Source organism: Neopelma chrysocephalum, unplaced genomic scaffold (genome assembly GCF_003984885.1).
Source record: "Neopelma chrysocephalum unplaced genomic scaffold, ASM398488v2 Primary Assembly neopelma1_25, whole genome shotgun sequence".
Lineage (NCBI taxonomy): Eukaryota > Metazoa > Chordata > Aves > Passeriformes > Pipridae > Neopelma > Neopelma chrysocephalum.
In genome coordinates this window covers 35,078,957-35,101,770 of record NW_020897694.1, presented here as the reverse complement: position 1 = coordinate 35,101,770, position 22,814 = coordinate 35,078,957, and the positions used below count along the sequence as shown (strand labels likewise).

Below are 22,814 nucleotides of genomic sequence, written 5' to 3'. Positions count from 1 at the left end.
CTATGAATTTATAAACTTTTCTCAAATAGTATAACTCTTGAAAGAAAAAGCAGACTTTTACACAAAGGAAGCAAGGTTGTAATGCTGTATGGCAGTGGGATTAGACACAAGACTGCCATATGGGGCAGATACTCAGCTGGCATGGATGGGTTTGTTAGGCTTTTGCTCTTCCTTCTATGTACTATTCCCTCTTCAGAGTCATGCTTTAGAAAGAATGGGTTGTTTTATTTTTAATGCTAGTATGGAGTAGCAAAATACAAAGGGACAGATTTTTCTCTTTCAAGTGCTACTTTTTGCCTAAGAGCAACACAACACAGGCAGTATGCTCTGGGGAATCAATTGCTAAGGACAGTCCAATGGCCATTGTTTTGATGAACTTCCCATCTACAAAGGCATGAAAGCACTAGTTGTGCAGAAGGAAGTGTCACTCATTGCTTTTATATTGGTTAAATGCATTATTCCAGGATGTGTTTAAGTAAAAAAGCATCCAGTCTGTAGGTTAAGAAAACTGCAAGCTCAGCATCAGAGGCAAGTATTGCCTTCCTCTCTAAGATCTCAACTGTAAATGTAATGATGAATATGATAAAAAGTGAAGCTGTACATGGTGACGGGGCTTTCTGAATTTCTTTCTTGCAGAGGACCCAGTCTGAATCTCTGACTGATTTGAGTTGTACCCCAGAAGAAGAAGAAGAGGATGATGCTGTATTCAAACCCAGCAATCAAGAACTGCCGTGGAGCACAGCTGCAACGCAGGATGCTGTTTCCTGGCCAAAGCCCAGAATGCCTGAGGACCTCCCCCCTGCTTTGAGACCAGTGATGACTCAGCCTGCTTCTGAGCCTGCTGCTGTACAGGAAGCCCTGCTTCTAGATAATAAGCCGCAGGACTGCCAACCAATGCTGGAAACAACATGTGAGGAGTCTGAGTCCTCATTGCTGATAGAAGACAAAGAGCCCGCAACTTCTTCCTACTCCAGTCAAGATAGAGAAGTAAAAAAGCAAGAAGATTCCTCAGAAACACTGGTTCTGTTGTCTGGGGATGTGAGTGATGTGTCAATCAATATTTTAAATCAAGAAAATAAGGAGCATCCTACTGTGTTTCCAGTAAATAAAATATCATCCGAAGAAAATATTCCAATTAGTAAGAATAGTGTTGTATTATTGGGAAGGTCAGAAGAAAATATACAGAAGGATGACCAGGTACCTGTGGAAATGGCCTGTAGTGAAGAGGCAAAGAAAGAGTTTACTCTATTGTCAGAGTCCAGCAAGGAGTTTTTTGTGGGTTCTTCCCAGCCCACAGACTCGTTCCATGTTTCACATCCTGCTTCCTCAATGTGGATGGGATCATCTACTTCCTGCTCTCTAGAGAAAATAAAGACTGCACAAGAGGCAGCTGCTTCTGGTAAGGAGAACAGTCAGTCACTGGTCCACAAAGAGGAACTACGGGGGAACAAAGCTGAAAAAGTAGTCAGTGAACTCAATGCCTTCAGAAAGTTTTCTGTTTCCTCTGCACGGGAGAGACCAAGAACCAGAAGCCTACACTTCCCAGAAAGATCAGAGTTGGAAAGCCCATTAAATACTGAATTCTTCCTGTCCAAAGAAAAGGTTTCCTCAAGAAATGAGAAGTGGAAGGAAGACTTCCAGAAGGGATCAGAGCTGGACGAGGAAAAAAGTAGCAACAAAAAGCAGACCTCGCTGGCAGAGTCTGACTCTGAGAACCCAGAAACTACAGAAATTTTGGCTGGTTATGTTTCTCCGGCTGTTGATGCAGTGCTGATGCCAAGCAATTCTTCAGTGGTATCCCAGAATCAGCCAAGCTGTAAAGATAAAAGTCCTTTTCAAGTGAAACTTAGATCCACCTCACTGTCCTTGAAATATAGAGACAGCTCATCACCAGAACCAAAAGGGATTAAAAGATACAGTGCAGAATTTAATTTAGAAAATGAGGGATTGACTTCCTTTCTAAAAGGTGATAAAGCAGAGATCAAAAAACCAGCCAATACAAATATTGGTGATTCTTTAAATGAAAAGATCAAACCCAAAGCAAAGTCCTCTGAACAACTTAGCAGCAAACCTCCACTGCCTAAAAAGCCAGCATTGCAAAACATAACCATCCCAAACACTACTGCAAACAAGGAGAAGCAGGACAAAACTGTGCATTCTCCTGAATACAGAAGTGAAGACAGAGACTTGGAGAAACAGTCAAATCCTGGTAAAGTGCCTGGTAAGACTCCCAGAATTTTCTAAAATTACCTTCACTTGCAAAGAGTGACCTTTTATTCCCGAGAGAGTGAGAGGCAGCACTGTTTTGTCAGTCACAACACTAATGAGCACCAGCTGATGGCTCTGCCTTCAGTGGTGTTAACTCCATGATTCTCCCTTGCTGAAAAGATTATCAGAAAGACAGCAGGAGAGAAACAGCAGACAGAATAAGATGGTTTTGCCTCTGATTTTTGCATTTCAGGGCATTGTTTAAGGGATGTCCAAAGTGACACTCAAAAAATAAAGTGCATTAGCAAGTACTGGGAAACAGAAATACCAGACCACTAACTGTCCCCATTTAGAGCTGCTGCATGGCAGTTCAAAAGCCAGGAACACATATTACGTGTAGTGCCCCGTGTGGCATGAGTGACTCAGACCTCCAGACCTTCTTTTCACCATAGCATTGAGACAGAAATGCAATGAGGCCCGTCTTTGCCTGCCATGATCAACACACCATTTACTTATTGCTTCCTGCGAGCTTTGCTTATTCATTTATCCACCTTTATCATTAGTCATTGCTTGTTTAAAACAAAAATTAACAACCCTGCAGCTTCCTGGAGTTTAAAGCCAGGAGAGACCATAAGTTTGTGTCTGCTGCAGATTTTTAAATTTCACCCTGTTGTCTCTATTATATAATTGGGTTAGAGTTTAAAAAAAAAATCAGTCCTCTGGAGACTGATATGCTGTGGGCTACAGGCAGGGAACAGAAGACTGGAAGTGGCACTAGTGTCTGAGGTCTTTGCAATGACAGTAAACAAGTTCGGTGAAGCACGCTCAAGCAATTCTAGTAGGAGACCTCTGCTCTTCATTTCAGAGAACAGCCAAGAGAGGAAAAAATAAATCCTTAGGTCTTCTGATATGTGGGAGAAAATTATTCCCTGCCCTGGATGTGTCTGGTCATGGGTTTGATGTTAGGAATGTGAGGAGAAGATGCTGGACAAGCAAATCACAAGGTTTCTCTGTGCCATTGCAGAGCTCCCCTACTCTGGTTGCTCTTCTCTGTTTGGGGTCAGTCTCTGAGCTTTGGAGTGGGGAAGCACCAAGCAGCAGAAGACCTCAGGGCACAAGAGGCCACTTGTCCTATAGGGTGACAGAAGTCTCTTCCTGGCCTCAGAGACGACCTGCTACTGCCCTGAGTGGCATCTGATTCCAGCCGTCATCTACCTCCGCATTGCAGATATTTTTGCAAGACTCTGGCCATGTTTACAGATTCCTGCTCTCCCAGCAGTCATAAAGGAGGGGATTCGTTGGCGTCCACAGCTGTATGAGGTCCCTACAGCCACTTAGCCAGAGCCTCCCCACATCCTGCAGGCAAGGCAAGAGATACACATATATGTGTGTGTAATACATATGTATATAATGTCAGTGCTCCCTTTAAAAGCCTTTTCCCCTCTCTGCTGCCCTGACTAGTAGATTATTTGCAGTGATGCCCACATCTCTGATGGACTGAGATTTTGGGGAGGGTCGTACTGGGAACAAGTAAGGAGGAGACTTAGCACAGTAGGGTTGGTCTGGCAGGGGATTGAGAAAAGCAGTGGGAGCACCAGTGCTCTTGCACAGAGCCCTTTATCTCTTCCCTCTTGCTGAGTCCCAGGGTGCCTCCAAGAGTGGGGCAGGAGACAATTAGTGCTGGGGGAAGGGAGAAGGGAAAGAAATGAAGCTGGGGAGACATTTCTCCTCCAGGCTTCTCCTGTGGCTCCTCAGCCCTAGGGTGAAGGAGACTCCTGCTCCCAGGCTCAGGACTGCCCTCTGCAAAATAGGATCTGTGGGCAAGAGTCATGCCCCAGTCTCCCTGGTAGGGATGCATGCACCTGGAATCTGAAACAGGGTTAAGAAGCCCTGTTTTGAACATGTATTGAGAGTATTACACCAAATCTATATGGCCTGAGGTTGTTTAACATGATGGTTCAGATTGGTCTGTGATGGTAACTAGTTTTCTTCCTTATATACTGCCCCACTGATCTTATTGTATCAACTGAAGCAGAGCTGCTACAGGTTTCCTCCTATCTCCAGCTTTGAGTTGCTTGGTAATAGGTTCTGATGTAAGGGCATGCCGGGACTCAGAGTTTAATTCTAAATACAAAGCAGTTTGCTCCAAACTGACCTGAAGTCCTTCCTATCCCATGGCAGAACTTTCTCTTTAGACATCTGACCAAGCACTACCTTCTACCCACCCAGCTCTCTCCTAGTCCTTGAGTTCATCAGCCCTTTCAAAGAGCTGTGGTCACCATCGGGAGACACTTAATGCTGTCAAGGAGTTTCTTCCCACATTGTGTTAGGAAATCCCTGTGCTGAAGAAGACAACCTGTGAAATGGTGATGTAAGGGGGTGCAGTTCCCTTCTCATGTATACTCATCTCGAAAAAGTTTGCTGTGTCATAGGGTCAGCAGGAGCAATTTGGTTCATTCAGTTCAAATTTTAGCTTTTCAGCACTCCTGGTACCAAAGACAACAGGAAGGCTGATGGAATGCCGGCTTACCACCCCAGGTGAAAGCAACACTCCTGCTCCACGGAGTTTTCTGAGGAAATAGTTGGGGATTGTTTGGCCTCTGTTGGGCTGCAAGGTGGCTCTTTAATGGATGTGTGAATATTCTGTGATTAGTCACCCCAGGAAGAGTAATTTTAAAGTTTCTGGAGCTAAAGGCACAAGTCCTTGCAAGATTTAAAAGGTTAAACTGTGTTGTTTGTAGTTGACAGACTTTGCTATAAATCCTGTAAAGGGCAGAAACAATTACCATATGCTAACAGGTTATTACAAGAGCAGAAACATAAGCAATACCTATGTGAATGTGCATATTAGGATATATAAAAATCAGCCACTGAGGAGCTGTATTGGGAGACATGCTCTAAACAGAGAAAAGGAGGAGGAAGGACATCAGGAAAGGACGATGGATGTAACAGTAAATGAAATTGGTGTGCATTGTCTGGTAAATAGAGGCTCTGAAATTACAAGAAAAATGTTTCTGTCTACATCAAAAAGACATTGCTTTAATGCTGTCCTGGCTACACCTAAAAAGAAAGATGTCTTTTTCTTTTCCTTTCTTTTTTTTTTCTTTTTTCCAAAAGAATTTGCTTTCTCAGTTGTGTCAGGCTGTTTTGCAACATGGCTGTATTCCAGCCATGAGATACGCTTTGATGCAAACAGTAGTTTCTTATGTAAAAAGGACTCTCCTGGCATCTGTGGTATAGATCCAATCAAAAGTCAAATACCTCACAGAGCAGCTTAGAGAAGAAGGAAGTGACAGAAATACTTAGCCAAATCTTTTAGAATAGCTTTGAAATTAAGGAATCGGGTCTGTATACTGAAACGAATGCATGTAGTGCTTTAAACAAAGGGAAATATGTAGACCAGGATATACTACATGCTATATGCATTTGTAAAGCCCTTCTTAAAATAACTGGTGTTTTATAAATGAGCAAAGATAAAACAGTGTGGAATTAAATATGCATGCATAAGCAGTGTTATAAAACAATGATACTTGCATACAGAGGGTGTTATCTCCCTGTGTAAAGTTGTTTGGATTAGTTTTGAGCATGTTTGCTTTTAAAACACTCAGGGAATCACAAGCTAGCTTTGCTTGCTTTTAGTAGTTTGACTTTCAAAAGGCTCTAATATTCTGCCTCTGACCCTTCCCCTGCACAGATATACAGCAAGACTAACCACTCTTTGCAGTACTTGCAGATATAGAATGTTCTTTTCCAGGTATGAGATTTAAATGTTATAAAGAGCTTCTGCTATATTATCTTCGTGTACAGAGGCTTTTAGATTTAAAGAAAATGTGTACATATCTGAGGCCATCTCTGAAAAAAACAATCTCAGGGTAATATTTGAATATTTCTTTGCTGTGATTATCCATATAAGCAACACACGCACAGATACATTTGAATACAGAGTATATCTGTCTGTCCGTAGACAGAAATAGGTATGTATTTCTCTTTCACGTTCTCTGTGTGTTTGTATAAACTGATGCGCAATAACAAGTCAATCATAGATCTCCTTTTGCACATAAAGATTAATGTTTTATCTTCATCTTGTTATTCATACAATCAGTCTGACACATATTACATGATAATATCCATCTATCAATGAGTAAGTGCACACATTCATTTCCACAATATTTAGGCAAAAGAAATTTTGTAAGACCAAAACTTTAGTCTGAGGAGAAAAAAAAGAAAGTTGTTTCAGTAAGATACTGAGGGAAACAGATACCTGCATTAAATGGGGTTGCAGCAGGGGAATTTCCCCCTTTAGGAGACTACTGAGGCAGCCAGCCCTGCTGCTGTCAGACCAGTGGAGGAGAGCTCGGGGGATTCTGATGTGCAGGAGGGAATTGAAGTGGTGAAGAATGCAAACAGAGCAGCTGGTTTTGTGACTGTTCATGTGTGTTTGGTGGCTGTGGGAAAGATGTGAAGGGAAGGCTTCAGCAGCCTCTGGGTGTGGTTTCCGGTGGCAGCAAAAGACCTCAGTAGTCTGCACTAATTTCTGGTTTTCATATTTGGTGACATTATGCACAGAGTGGCTTGACAAGTTCTGACCTGGTATCTTTCCGTTGTTGGTAACTTAACCCAAGGGGAAGAAGGGGCTTTTCTCTTTCAAAATAGCCTGAGGCCAAGCCAGCTCCAAGGAAACCAGGGAAAGATGCAATTCACGGTGAGTGAATGAGAGAAAAATTGCTGCCAGCTATGTCCTTTATTAGCTTATGAAGTTATTAAGTAACAAGTTGAATAGCACATTGTTTAAAATAACATGTTGTAATAAGAACTGAAGAATATGATTCAGATTGTAGTTTTACTCAGAAAATCTCCCAGGTGTAACGCAGAAGCAGGAGGCTCAGCCCTGCTTTGCCAGAGGAGAAGTGAAACACTGTGGTCTGTTGAACTCACACAGCTTCTGAGAGAGGATGCCACTGCTTGCATTTTGTACTGCGTTATCTCCCTAAAAGTGGCATTGATCAGCTGGGTGCTTCTGTGCTTGTTGCTGAGCATGAGACGTGCAGCAGAAACAGGAATTAAAATTGTCCTTTTGAGTACTTTTGGTTCCGCTCTGGCTACGCACTTCCTTAAACACTCTGCTTTGCCACGTGGTGAACCATAAAAGCACGTGGGCTATCTCATGACTGGATGAGATAAGACTAAAAGAGCTTGTTCAAGGTGATTAGACTGTTATGAATGGAGGAGGATGTGCAAGCAGCACTTCTCTTGAGAACAGTCATTTCCTGAGAAAGCTTTTTGTCTCTTGGTGTCTCTTAGGGTACCAAGAGCTTCATAGGACAGTCTCAGGTCACCTTAAACTGCCAACTCGTGCTATCAACTGCCATGCTATCTCCTGGATTACTTCACCACCTTTCATCCTTCTGGCTGGAACAATGGTGCATGTATACTGCCAAGAAACCTTATCTAGTTGGAGGTGGGAGGATGTAAAGGACCTCTGGGCAATGGGAAAGATAATAAATAGTGAATATGCCTCTTCTACCACTTACAGTAATTCTGGCTGACAGATGAGGTAGCAAATCCTGCGTGGGTTGCATGTGATGATTTTTTGCTGAAGATAAGGCATTTCCTCTGCTTTGCCTGCCTTTCTGGCTTTCTGCAGCAAAGAATCTCACAAGAACAAGGGCAGAACCTCATTGCTCAAAGATACAAGAAAGCCTTTCCCAGATGCAGATCAGCTCTTGATCCTCTATAGGTGATACTACTCTGCTGTCCTAAGTCAGGCCCATACGTATAAAATCTTTTAGAGCTTTTGTTCCCTATTGTCACAGGGGCATTCTGATACCATCTCTTATAGGATGATACTTGCCCCTAATTTGGCTGCTTTCTAATTGGCATGACTAGGATGTCTGGCATCTTATCGGAGAGATTTGTCTAAAGGCTGAAGGTGCTTGATGCCTTCATTAGAGTATCTGCCTTATGAAAAACATTGTTGTAATATCAGCCTCCAGACATATCGCTGCAGGACTGGGAACCCTGTTGTGCCAGGCAATGCACACTGAAATAACAGCAAGATGAATCCTAAATTCATGAGGATGACAGAGAAATGGAAACACAGGTAGCAGTAAGACCATTACACGTAGAACAGTAAATAGAGCCTGGACATAGCAGTCATTTTGTCGGTATTGACTGTGTGGTACAAGCAGAGGAGGAAGAATGTTGATGTTTACAGAAAGCTCCTGTGGTGTGACAGAGAAAATGGGACAAAACACAAAGGGGGATTTGGAGTCACAGTGACTAAGATGTACATCACTAGCAGCATCAAGGGAGAAGCTAGGTTCCCAGTATCATTGGAAAGTTGGTGAGTGGATTGAAAAGGGCCTGCAGGGTAAAGACGTTGGAGTTTTTGAGGACCAAGACATTACAAATGGTGAAGGAAGGTGAAAAGATGGTCAAATAGTTTGCGTGTGGTGGTGTGTACAGCCAGAGAGCTCTTCTCAGCTCCAAGGAACTCTAGACATCACCTTCAGTAGTGGCACTGACCTGCGTACTGTGTAGTGCTTTGGGAACTGATGAAGCTTAGCACCTGGTTTTCCTAGTCCTGCCCAAATTGCTCACCACCTTAAAAGATGCAGGTGGGTTTAATGGCAGGGCCTGCAAGCAAAGGAGGGAATGTGATGGCAGATGCATTAACAGATATCACATCAATTCAACTCTGTGGGTGTATTTATGAAGAAGTTTGTCCTAGGATACTCAGAGAAGATGGGCTAGCAGTCCTTGAGCTGCTAGTGTTTATCTTGGAGAACTGTGGAAGTTAAGGGGCACTGACTGATGTGTACAAGAAACCATTTCAAGAAACCCTGAAGTGGCATAGGCCTTCCACTTCAGCTGATGCTAACACCATTTCACCTCAAGTGTCAGTTTTGAGCAGTGTATTTGCAGAAGATTTGAACCAGATTAGGACAATTCCTATAAAAGCAAGAGCGATCTAGAGAATATCTTTAATCAGAATAGTTAAAAAAATAGGGAAAACATTGTGTTAGTCTTCAAATGTGTAACAGGCTGCTGCAAGGAGTCTATGAGTAATGAGCTCGTGTCCATAGTGTGTAGGAGAAGTAGTTAAGGATTTAAATTGCAACAAGGAAGATTTAACTTACTGAATAGGCAAAAAAAAATTAGTAGAAAAGAAAAGAGTCATGCCATAGGATAGGTTGCCTAGGGGAACTGAGACCTGTCCTGTCTTTGCAGAGTTAGATAGATACATATTTGTGAGGAAACAGTTTATGTGATATTGATCTTTCAGCTGATCTTGCCTTGCAGCAGAAGGATAGACTACACGACATCTTGAGATCTCTCCCAGCCTCATTCTCTACTATCCTGTAAAGTGAGACAAAAATGAAGCAAGGAGAGCCATTGAAAGGCAGAAAAAGCCGGCGATGGGAAAAAGATTATGGGAGGAGCAGCTGTTGTCATGTAAAGAGTTAGGTGGGATGCAGAGAATTAGAGTAACATACTGTGCAAAAGGGAGGGATGTTCAGGGGCCCTGCTTTATCTGTGCTGTATTTGAACATCTGGATTTTCTGGCTTTTTTCTTCCAGAGGTTTCAGTGCAAGATTTCATGAGGTGAAAGTGAAGGGAAATGCAGGCATCAGCTGGCAAAACATCTTGCTTTGGCATTAAAGCAAAACATGGGAGTTTTTCTCTCCTTAGCTGACATGAGCTTTACAAAGTTTTCTTGTTCAAATAACTGGTCTGTCTCTGGTGAGATAGAACAATAACTTGAGAAAATACCTGAGCAAACTAAGTTTGTGAGTTTTCATTATGTGCCTCAATTTGCAGACTCCAGCTCTTGGGAAAGATTCATCTCTTCCATCTCCATGCCTTCATGATGCATTTCAAATGTGTCTTCAGAGACATTTGCCTGCTTTCCTGATCGGGGCCACATTGCTCCAAACTAGAACATTACCCTTCAGAAACGTGCCTGACAGCTCCACAGGGTCCTGTGGCTGGGAGGCCCAGCTCTATGGCAGCAGAGAAGCTGAGCCCCAAGGGGCTCTGGGGCAGTAATCCTTTCTGGCTGGGTCTGCCTCTTCCTGTGTCCCTGAACAGGATGCTGACTACATAACAAACTTTTCCAAGGGGCAGGATCACGTGTGATTTGAGGATGAGAAGCTTAACTTCTGCTCTGAAATAGCCTTCTGTACATGTTGGTAACATCAGTGACCAGAAATGGTTGGGAAAGGTTAAATCAATCTTTCTGGCTCTAAGGTTGTTAGTACTGTTCTTGTTCCTCTTTTAAACTATACAGAAGCTCCACAGTAGTTGGAAAATTCAATTTTGGGTGCAGTGTGAGCCAATGAAAAAGTGGAGAACCTCGGGGATGGAGCAAACAGAGTTACTGAGACTCTCCTCCTGACCCAGTTCTGTTCAGTGAATAGACAGGATTTCCCTTCCCAGAATATTTGAATAGAGGGTATTTCACTTCCCCATACCTCTGGATACTGCATATCCCTGGGTGGCAGTTGTGAGGACAGCAAAGTACCACTTTAGAACCTCTACTCTAGGAAGTGGTTTTTTTTCTCATCTCACTGAAGTCTCACTTCTGGTAGAGCACCATGAAAGTGACTGGGACCAGTGAAAAGCAGGTCGGTGTCAGCAGGGATAAGTCAAAGTAAACCTCACGTCCAAAGACAAGAAAATCACATCATGGTTTTAGTGGTATTTCTGTGTGATCAGATGCCACAGACTGCTGTGCACAGTCACCCACGGCACCTGCAGACACCAAGGTGCTCCTAAAGGGGTAGAAGGAAGGCAGGAACCAGACTAAGACATCAGCTGCTGCCGCATAGGCATCAGAATCACAGAATATGGTGAGTTGTAAGGGACCCACAAGGATCATCAAGTCCAACCCTTAGCCCTGCACAGGACCATCCCCAAGAGTCACACCATGTGCCTGAGAGTATCATCCAAACACTTCTTGAACTCTGTCAGGCTTGGTGCTGTGACCACTTCCCTGGGGAGCCTGTTCCAGTGCCCAACCCCCTCCGGGTGAAGAACCTTTTCCTAAAATCCAACCTACACCTCCTCTGACACAATTTCAGGCCATTCCCTCGGGTCCAGTCACTGGTCATCACAGAGGAGAGATCAGTGCCTGCCCCTCCTCTTCCCCTCAGAGAAAGTTGTAGACTGCGACGACGTCTCCCCTCAGTCTCCTCTTCTCCAGAAAAGCAAGAGCTGAGGGCAGCTGCAGTGGGGAAGAAGTTGCCTTTGCAACACCACAGTCCACCTGTGTCCAGCTTTGAATCAGCATCTGCTAGTCTCTAAGAGGTCATGGAAGAGGGAAGAGAAGGGGAGACCTTGGGAAATGGGTAAATTAGTGAAGTTTGATTCATGTTTCAGCATCTCCCTCACATGACAGCAGTGACCCTGCAATTCCAGCTGAACAAAGATGCAAAGTGCTTTTCACCAGTAGAATGATAACTTAAACAAGCAAACACAGGAAAAGTGCTCTCTGGAGACCAAACTAAACATAATTCCTGTTTATCTAGGCTGTTTTCACGTCCTTGGACCAATCAGAGTATTGAGCAAGTGTGAGTTAAAGCTGATTACAACTCTTTTTCCTATAACCATGTACATAAATAATTTGTCAACAGAGAAAAGTGTGCCTTCCCTTGTGGCTGCTGGAGACTCTGGAAGAAATCCTGACACTCCAGCAGAGCCAGCCTGGATTTCCATTGCAAGGCAAAAGCAGAGGGGCATGCAGCAGGAGAAGGACAGAGAAAAGCTTGTGGCTCTGGATATTAAGTCAGATACAGAGAAAAAGAATAAAGAAAAGGAACAAACAGAGGTACTTATAGTAAAAATTTGTGATGCTTTTGTATCAGCTTCCTATAGTATTCTTTGAATCTACTGCTATATTAGCAGTCATGTCGTAATGATTACAGATACTTAATAAGTATAACCATAAGTAACAAAGACAGTGCTCTCAGAAATGTGTTACAGATTCAGAGTTCTCTTATTTTTCAGATATGTAACTGTGTATTTCCAAGAAATCCTGGAACTATGTGAAGTGTGTAAAATTTCTTGGCATACCTACCAGATCTGACATGTGTATTGGATGCTAAAATATTGCAAATGAGGTGCTAAACTGTAGTCTCTGATCTTTCTCAAAGCAGAGGGAATATGTTCTCTTTAACTATCCTTCTAAGCACAGCATTTCATTGAACCTCCTCCTATACCTCCTGACTGATTTAACACTGAATGAAGAGCTCATTCCCAGAAGCTCCTAGGTAACAATTTTTAGAGCCTTGAGAATTGAAATAGGATAAAAATAACTTTTGTATTTGTAGAGAGTGCCAAGATATAAATTCTGGTTCCCTGTACGTGGATAATTCAGAAGCACGTGTGGTGCCATGGAATATGAGCTGACACTGCTTTTTCAAAGATCCCATGCAAAAGAGGGTGATACCTGTAGCTAGCGATCTTTCCAGATGACAAAGATGTGCCAGCAGAAGTGCTTGGCATGAATCCAGAACACTAATAAGGCTTGCCTAGTACTGGACTATCTCACGGAGCAGCAGCATGCAAGTGCTGTCTGTTTTGCACTCTGCACAAGAAGAACCCTGCACTGATACAGGAACATGTGTGTCCTATACCAGTATAGCATTCCCAGCGCAAATGGCCTACTTTCTTGCTTCAGATGGTACTGTTAGAAACCCAGGCAGCTGTCTCATATCCCAGAATAAGAGAAGATTTCTAGATGATGAAAAATAGCAGTGGTTAGATTAACAAGAAATTATACCTAATAAGATGTCTAGGCAAGCTTGTGAACTGCAATAATGCCTAACATGGTCACAGCACTTAGATAACAAGGGCTTAAATGAACCCAAAATACAGTTTCTATGTCAGAACTAGAAACACCAGATTTTATCTGGCAATGATTTCTAAATTCATGCCGTGCATTCTATTTCTCTACAGCAGCTAACAGAGAAACATGCCAAGATGCTCCTGACTGCAGCATATGAGGCTTGGTGCCACTGTGCTACTCCCACTTTCTCTTTCTCCCACATGGCACCAGGCACTATCATTTCAGGATAGTTTTTGATACTGGCAAGAAAATCTATGGGAGGATGTGTTTGATTTCTTTTTTATGAAAAATTCATTTACCATCAACTGTCCAAAAATACAGTGCCCTTACCCACAAAATCTGGGAGGTGGAAGGGAAACATGAGAGAATGAGAGTGTTTCCAAATCCTATATATGCTAGCAGAGATGTGTAAAGGACTTGAAATACATTTCGCATTGAAGACTATAATTACTTACTCATAGATACCATTATGAATAAGAGATATAGATGGATAGTTATAATTTGTGAAGTTGAGTATCATGGACGTTAACGTGAAACCACTGGAACGTTCTGAACAGGTATCAGCCCAAGGGAGAGGACTGGGACCGATGAGTGTTGAACTGTGGCCAGCACCACATCCACTCCATTAGCTTGTGTTCTTCCAAACTGAACTCATTCTCCCTGCATTACTTAGATTTTATCCCTCTTTGTGCCTAGGGGTCAGCGAAGCAACAATGGAGCAAAACGTCCCACTTGGCAGCTAAAACAGCTTCTGAGGAGCAGAGGAAAGACACAAAGTCTGAAGCGAAGGAGCCTCTGCTGAGAACCAATTCACTTTCACATTATGTCCCTGGTAGGAAACAAAATGCTTAAAATGTCAGCTGTTATCTCACAACCTTGTCAGAAAAGTGTGCTTGAGTGTGCTGCAAAAGGAGTAGGAGCTAGATCCTAATCTCCTCCTCAGCCCCCCATCAGCCAGATGAAAACTCAGAGAGTTTTCTCAGCTCTAACATCTGGGGTTTTATTGGATGGCATATTCTTTTGACCAGTTTGATTACAAACAAAAGAGTAACAAGGAGTAGCCAAAACTCGAGTAAGGTGAATTGAGAATGCTAGGCCATTTTACTGGATGGGGACCCAAAGGCACCATCCCAGTGTAAAATGTAAGCAAAAATGTTTTCAATAGCAAGTGTAAAATACCCATGTGTTTTATTCACAGTAGCTCCATCACCTGCACTGGTGGATAAGGAGGAAATAGGCCACTTGAAGAAAGCTAGTAATGCTGCTCCAGATGAGCCATCGTGGATGGAACTGGCCAAAAAGAAATCTCAAGCTTGGAGTGATATGCCGCAGATTATAAAATAGAATGATGCAAACAAATAGCATCTTTCATAATTAAGTCAACTACTTAACTGAACTTCTACATACCAGCTAATCACAGTGAAGAATCTCTTGATACGGAAGAAGGGTTTTATTATACAGCTGTGGAGAAAGTGTGCAATAGGTGCAGTCAAAAAGTTTACCTTCAACTTTCTAGCAATCAGGATTGCAATGGCAATGGATTACTTCGGTTATGCTAAGGACATACTTATACTTTGGAAAATAAAACTTTTGCCTTACATATTTCCTGCATTTTCTGCTTTTAATTATGTTTGCATCAAAACAGGATCTTTCTTAAACTTTGCTGAACTTCTGTTGTTGCAGGAAAATTCCATTTCTTATGGTTTTCTCTGTTTACATTTATAAATTGTGCACTAACAGCCTGATTCTGTGGATGTGTTTCACTGGAGTCGCCTGACACACTTCCTACCAAAGCTGTTAGGCCCATGGTGGTATTCACAAATAGCTGCTAGGGAGTGCTCCATTAAAACGTGTTGCCCGAGCAGTGTGTTTGCCTGGCTGAGTCAATGGTGCAGTTTCTGGGGTTGGGTTACATTTCATACCCACATTTATGCGTGACCATGAATAAAAATTCCTCTTCTCCTTCTCTGAGCAGCCTTGGTTGCACAATGTTTGCAAGCAAGTGAGCAGTAAGGAAACTGAACTGCAGTTGGAAGCTCAGCAGTGCATCCACAGTTGCTTTCCTACATGAATTTATCTGGTTGTAACTGGCTTTCCTTTTTGTAATCAGTTAGGAGGATGGTATTAGTATGAATTTAATTAATATGAATTTAATTAAGAACTGAAAATCCTTGAACTAAAGTCCAAACTGAAATGCTCGGAAAAACTGTGAATTTCATCATGGTGTCAGCTTCACATATCATCCCCTACATAATCTTAATTCTCATTAAAAATCAGTAACATACAGATAGAACGTCTGTACTTGACTACCTTTATATAACATTCTCATGCTCATTGGCCTAAGTCTCCCTCACCAGTTTGAGACTTCCACTCATGAAGTCTCCTAGGCTCTTCACTTCCACTTGTTTAATGAGATTGACAATATAAATCACTTGTTGCTGATTGACCAAAGTCACTCTGAACATATTTTAAGACCTCCCTGTGAGTTAAAGAAGCAAAGGACAAACCCTGCGATGCCCCACTGCTAAAGCAAGCATTTCACTTTGTGTATTCATGGGTGAATACTCCTGTATTAGCACTGCAATCCCTGGCTTTATTTATGTTTGTATCAGTGATTTTGTTCTTCTTGTCACATTAACATTCTTTTTGAAAAAATGTGGGCAGACTTTGGGAAATACAGGATATGCAATTTCAAAACCTTGTCTTCTCCTCAGAGATGGGGAGGAAAACCCGAGCCCTCTCAGTAATGACAACGACATTTTGTAATGAATAAAGAAACAGAGAGCTGAGCATGTGAATATCCAACACACTGCTAAAGGTTTTCAGTCAGGTTGTCTTTCATCGTTGAAAATACCAGGAGGGAAAACAAATTTTCTGTTTGTCAAAGCCTTTGGACAAAGACAGTCAGCCTGCATCACTGCCGAAATCCACCTGCACGGCTGCTGGAGGCCTGATGGGGCAGCTGCACAGACCTGCTCCAGCCCATCACAGCAGCTGTCAGTGGTCCCCTCCCAAACAGGTTTCTGCCAGCTGTCCCAGGGTTTTCTCCTTCCTGCAGATCACAGAACGCAGTGTGGGATACCCACTGAAATCAGAAGCGGCAAGACAGCTCTCTGTTAAACAGATCCACACCAGAAATAGTAATTTAATTACAAATAGTAAGGTAATTACAGTACGTGCATCTTTGGGCTCAACTGTCTGAAGTTTGGTTGTGCAAAAAACTTTCACACTGCTCCCCCATGAGCAAGCATCCTTTTTATCAAGTGACTTTTTTTTTTTGGTGGTATTCAAATCATAGTCTAGGACCTACAGTGGAAAAAGGCACATTTTCAGATACAATAAAAACCATCTTTAACTCCCTCTCCTTCCAAAACACCCTTTCTGTAACAAATAACTAATTAGCATTTTAAGATATGGTATTACCTTTTGTAGCAATCTTGAAAAAAACTAAGCAGTTTCTGTATTAAAGGAATATACTATATTTAAAAAGACCAAATTTGTATTCCCTAATTATTGTCACCCCATGAAAAGAACACAGTGTTTCCAGGAAATGTAGCTAAAGGTACAGTCTGTCTCCTTACAATTCCCTCCCTGTTTAAAACAATTAAAACTGTGTTGAATCACAACTGAATTCCTGGAGCATGACCTGTGCAGTGTATGGGAAAGAGTACAAATCTCTTGGACTATCTCCTATTTTCATAGACAGATGCTCAGGAATAATGTAGGTGAAAGGCAGAGGTATCGTGGTAAGCCCTGCACTGTCTCAAGGGGAACAAGCCCCGTGTCCAACTCCCTTGCAGACATGTCAAGGAGAGGAGGTGAATGGACGACCAGCTCTTCATGGAGCACAGCCCTACACCTCCTGTGCCATTTGGGATCTAGATTTGGGAGCATGCTGAGGCAGGAAGCATCGGCTGGACATCAGCCTGCATTTTACCGTTGACTGTGACAAGGTCCAGGTATTGCTGCCTTAGGGTTTCTGGTGGTTCCACTCACTTCCATGTTTTCAGTGCCAAGTGGGTGACAGTGACTGCTGTGAGTGGTGACAGCCAGCATTGTGGATTCCTACAAGCCCATGACCATCATCCGACCTTCAAGGGAATGGACTGCAGCCCCACAGGCAGCTCAGGCCTACCTGAAACAAACTCAGGATCTTGACCAATTCTGCCATAATTATGGACCAGTTCAAGTGTCTCAAAATGTGCTTCAGAGGAGCAGTAACATGATGTGCTTCTTTTCACACAATGCAGAGTTACACTGGAACAGATTGCCACAGGAGGTTGTAGACACCATAGGTTTAGTTGACTTCAGAATGCAGATAGGCAAACAAGTGGAAGACAAAACCCATCAAGTGCTGCTCAACACAAAAAGTGGGGCCTTGGCTTGGGATATTGTGGGTGTCTTTGGCAGGCAATGTCACTGGTCGTCTTCATATTCTCTTAGCACTGCCAGTGTGCCTTGCCTTTGTGCAAGCAAAGACACTTGCCTACTTAAACCTCTGATATGATGGCCAGGTGAATTTTTATTTTCTCACAGCGTTGGTTTGTACCCAGATTTCTAAGTGAAAGGGTCATGCAGTTAGGACTTGCTATAGGTGTCTTGTCAACAGGTAGACAGGAAATAGTTTCAGAGCCCATGTATTCTTCTTTGGTCAAATAGCTCATTTGTGAAACTGGAAAGATAGAAACACAAATATAGTGCTCTCCTCTGTATGAACAGTGATTTTCGTTTCGCATTCAATACCACCAGAAAAGTCTTTCAGATCTGATCAGCTTTCCTGAGGACGTCATTGTACTTTTCCAATGGTGAAGCAATATAACTGACTCAGCTGATCCATTTTGCTCATGCAGCTGTGATATATACCGTTGGAATATGACATCTAATGAAAATAAAATGTAAAAATTCACCCTTTGTTCATGACTCATGCACATAAACTAACATAACTGGAGTTACAGTCAAAGAACAACAACAAAATGGACTTGAAAAATAGAAGTTTCCTCTCCCAGAAGTGCTGCATGAGACATCTTTGGCTTTCTGTTTAACAAGCAAGGTGTCTTCCCAGGGGTGAAGGGCCTCACACAATGCAAATGAAATTGTCTATCAGGCGTCTTTCAGTCCAAAAACTCCAAATTTCATGACTTATGCAGTTTACTTGTTGGATTATCCTAACCAGCTACCTCCTAATGTTTAGTAATTTTAAATGAAAAATTGATACTAAATAATTTTTAATAGACAGCAAAGTGCAATAATTTTTTAAGGCCAAATATCCCTCTGGCCTTTACTTTGATATGGTGTTTTGCACTTTGGTGCCTTTGACAGTAAAAATGTTTACTAAATCTGTTGCATTTTTTCAAAATGAATTTTGTTGCGTGTGAAAATATCCAGCAGCAGCATAGGAAGCAGCTTGCTCTAATTTTGCAATGCCATTAATTCCCTCTTAGTCTCGAGGAGCACAATAAACTTGCCAAAATGTTTGCTTGGTATACATGATGAGCACTCTGCTGTGGGTAACAAAAGTTTAATTACAGGATTTTGTGTTTGTGTTTAGAAGATAACTTTTGTACTGTTACAGAGTCAAAAAAAAATAAATCCATTTGTGAACACTGGGTAGTGCTGCACATCATTAAAAACCCTAGAGGGGAATGTAGCCCTGTGTGATCCTGCACAATGTGGCTGCATGGGATTAACTCTTGTAGGAGAAGGCATTTCAGTTCCAAGTGGGCACAGGTCTCAGGCTCACATACTCTCAATGTTTGCCAAGATGCTCAATAAGTGACAGGAATCATGGAGTTTTTATAGTGTGGGATCATTTATTGTCTGACTTCACAAAATAATATCACATAAAGATTTTTTATGGACTATTAGTCCCAAATAATTCTCGGCATCATGTTACACTTTGAAGCTGGGGACTGATGGTAAATGTATTCACAGACTATTCACATCTTCTTCCTTTGCAGTATTCTGCAGCACCTCTGCTGCAGATTCCAACTCTCTGTTTACACTGGCTGTATTCCCAGAAGAAAACTACTCTAGCTCACCTATGACAGCTTAAATGGAGATCATTCAGGGCAATGTTGAACTATTTCCCTCTCCAGGATCCCAAATCACTCTCTGATCCCAAACAGCTCTTAGAACTGTTAGGAATGCAACTAAGAGAATGTAAGATATTACTGAAGCAAAGTGATAGAGAGTAATTTTTCTTCCTTCCATCTCACACACCTTCACATTGAGTACTTTTATTGTTGATTTCTTTTTGCTTTGTTTGTTTACTTATACAAATAAGTATGCAAGGGTATATGTTTCAGGTTCATAATTCTACTGAAGTCTATTCAACGATGCTGAGCCAGATATCATGGTATCTTAACTAATTGTTGCAAGTATTTCCCTTTTTTCCCCAAATATGGTTTGATTTCTCAAGTTTAGAATTGACACATAAATTACTACCCTGCCTTTGAGAGTCAGCTCTTCCTGAGAAACTTCTAATTAAAAAAAAGGAAAAAGAAAGAATTCTCTGTTCACTGTCTACTAAAAAAGGGCACTTTGCACCAATGGGTCCTGCAACGATTATCAGCGCATGGCTTCCACACTGTCACTTGTCACCTATGCTGGCAGCTCTGGGATGACAAAGCAAACGGGTCACTCATGCTGCTCTTGGGCCAGGCCATGGAAAACTATGGTGCCTTCAGTGATGGTGAGAAGGCAGAAAAACCCAGCAAGCCCCTCCTCTTGCAAACCACCATCTGTGCTGCCCTCCCCAACGAGTAGTTGGTACCAGACCATGTTGAGATGAGGCAACAGTAGTTACATATCTCGGGGCTCCAACCCCAGTCACAGGACTGTTTGTGCAGGTGGCAGCCCCAAGCTGCTGTAAAGATTTCAACACTGTATCAGAAACTGGAAGTCGCTGAACTGCAGAGCCGAGTTTGTCCCAAAGTCACGCTCTGGTGATCGTGTCTCACAAAGACATCTGATTTTCATATTATTTTTATTCCCACTGCCCCAAATTTAACAAGACTACCAGTAAACCCCTGCAAACCATTGCCTACATTGAAGAACCAAGGAGAATGGTCTGGAAAACGCAGAGAAAAACAAGCGGAGTTATGACAAGAGAAGAATTCAGTTAATAACCCTTCAGGAAAATAAAAGCCACCTTTCTCGGCAGAAATAACAGAGACTCCTATTTAATAAGCTGTTGGCTCGTCCTCACTGCACTCAGCACCGGAGATAATTTTGATGGGCAGGCTGCCTGCAGACAAGGCAGCAGAATAAGGTCCTGAGCCTGTCCAGGCAAAACAGACATCATCTTCTCCATCTAGCCACTCCTTTAAACAAGACTCGCCTTCTTTTAACTCCTTTGCCTCTTCCTGCAGCAGTCACCTCAAGTACACAGAAGGGATTGCTTTTTGCCTAATGAAGCCTGTGGTTTGGTTCATGCCTTTATTTTGAACCACAGAAGACTCCCAAGCAAGTGTCATGAGTCACTCCCTCTACCCCAACCTTGTGGCACTGCAAAGATTGCTCATATGCTCCTTCAAACCCCTGGGTGGTTCAATGGTGCAGTAAATCCAGCTCCAGCGCTCACAGGATATGCTCATGACACCGGATGTGCTGCCCCTGCTTTTATGCAGCACAGCACTGTGGTGGGCACAGCCTGCGTATGGTGGTGTTACAGTCTCACAAGGAAAAAAAAGCAATGCAAAGAAAAGAAGTTGAAGCTAGAGATAATGGAGGGAACCTTTCCGCCTCAGCAGGGAATTCTGACTGCCCAGTTTCTTTGCTGCTTCCTCCTCTGTGAGTCTCTGTTTTCCGGGTGTGCTGAAGCAGCCTGCAGAGAGCCACCTGCCACCCAGGGGTGCCTGTATTTCCCCCCCATCAGAGCCAGCTACTGAGCTCGGTCTGTCGCAGCCCGGGGCAGTGGGTTGCAAGGCACTTCTGATGGTGGATGATGCTGTCAGCTGCTCTCCAGAGAGACACTGAGCCTTTGAATTGCCTTTTCAAGCCACAATTTCCCCAGTTAATGTGAGGGTATAATTTATCTTACCTTGTGATCATGGACAAGAGATTGGAGAGGCAGATTTTACTGTGACCTACTTCCCTAAAGCAGGATGGGAAGGAGGGTTTTGCTTTGGCTTAGCAAAAACGCAGCGTTGGCTGTCAGAGCCTGTTTATGTGGGCTTAGGTTTTCATGCGGGGAAAGCAGAGGGTGGTTATTTAAGCTGGTAGACTTATGCTGGTTTCCCCATTTGCTTTACTCCGTTGCTCAAACACCTCCCCAAACCCATCTACCAAAGTAAGCTATCCCTTCTCCAGCTCCTGTGTGACATGACCCCGGCACAGAGCCACAAAACAGTAACGCTCAGACTGAGTCTTGGAAGTTACACCAAGGATATCAGAGGAGAAGAGTTGGTTTCCTCAGCAGCTTTTACATAATTGATGGACAAAAAGGGAGTCTCTTAACTATATGCATGTCTCAGAAATTGGCTTGAGTAATTTGGAATTCTTGTTAGCAAGTAACAGACGAGTTTCAGAGAGGGCAGAAGGACATGAGCATAATTTCTTGCATAACATTATTGAAATACAACTGAAGTATAAAGTCAAATTTAAAAGAGAGAATAAAAACCTCCATCTTGTCTAAATAAAATGAAATAACCTTTTAATTTTATGCTTCTCTGATATGAAAGCTCATAATTTCAAATTACTAAAATATTTTATTTTAGACGTGAATGCTTGTTCCCCGGACATAAGACGTAAGACATACTTCCTCCTAATTTAGTGGGCAATTGCTGCTTTAATTAAGAAACAATTTCAGGTCCTGAATTCTGCCTTCCCTTCAAACAACCCAGTACAATTTGGAGCTTTTATACTTGGGCACAGAAACTGTTTTGATCAAACTGGAGTCCAGTGTCTGTCTCTTCCTCTGCAGCCTGTGAGTTTTACTTGCTTGAAAGAACTTCTTGGTCTTGACTGGTGCTGGGACACCAGCCCTGACACATTCAGCAACTTCAGCCATGACTCTGACAATTTATTTTAGGGGAATTTTTCTATTTACACACCAAAACAAGAAGTCAGAGCCAGCCCTTCTTCCCCATCAGCAAGCAAGGGTGCAGAAATGCTGCAGGAGGAACCCCTTTCCTATGCTGTCAAGGCAGATGTTTTTATTATGCACCTCTGGCTACTTTACTAGATCCTGTTTAGCTTTATTCAGCCTGTTAAGTAACTGCCTAGAGGAACTCCATGAAGAAGCACCCCTGCTCCCAGGTCCCATGTTAGGGGTGCAAACATGGGCCTGTTACCTGGGGCATGGCCCTGACACCTTCCAGTGGGCAGCATGTTGAAGCAGGAGCCTGCAGACGCCTTCCTCAGGCTGCGGCACCATGCATGGGCCTCCAGCTGACCCCAAATTCTACCTTTTATAGTTACAAGGTTCACTTCAGCTGGGTCAATATAATTGAGTCAGTATTCTCAAAATGTTATATATTGATTAATGAGTGAATGAAGCCATTGAATTCTGGCTTCCTGACTCCTCCAAGGTACAGCTGCTGAACTGTTACGCTTTTAATTGTCTTCTGCTTTGTTGCACAAAGAAGTTCATGCTGGTGTTTGCCATGCTTGGAGACTTACTTTGGAGTGGCATATTTTGATTACTCTAGCAAGATGCAGTTATTTGCTTTTTTCTGACTAATACATTTTATGAATCTTCCCTGCTGTTAATAAATATAGTGGTGTTTATTTATTGAGACATTTCACAAAAACGCTT

At 42.6% G+C, this 22,814-nt stretch overlaps 1 protein-coding gene across 5 annotated transcripts in view; it reads left to right on the top strand.

The window, feature by feature from the left end:
- KIAA1211L (KIAA1211 like) overlaps nucleotides 1–16,683 on the top strand; it is a 65,538-nt gene extending 48,855 nt beyond the window's left edge. For 4 of the 5 annotated variants that reach the window (XM_027674882.1, XM_027674884.1, XM_027674883.1 and 1 more), the window contains exons 9-12: nucleotides 637–2,221; nucleotides 11,844–12,037; nucleotides 13,754–13,889; nucleotides 14,256–16,683. In XM_027674882.1, the coding sequence (XP_027530683.1) occupies nucleotides 637–2,221; nucleotides 11,844–12,037; nucleotides 13,754–13,889; nucleotides 14,256–14,401 (2,061 nt within the window). In that variant the 3' untranslated portion in view covers nucleotides 14,402–16,683. The remainder of the gene's footprint in view (nucleotides 1–636; nucleotides 2,222–11,843; nucleotides 12,038–13,753; nucleotides 13,890–14,255) is intronic. The other variant, XM_027674885.1, reaches the window with a different exon arrangement.
- The last annotated feature ends 6,131 nt before the right edge of the window (nucleotides 16,684–22,814 follow it).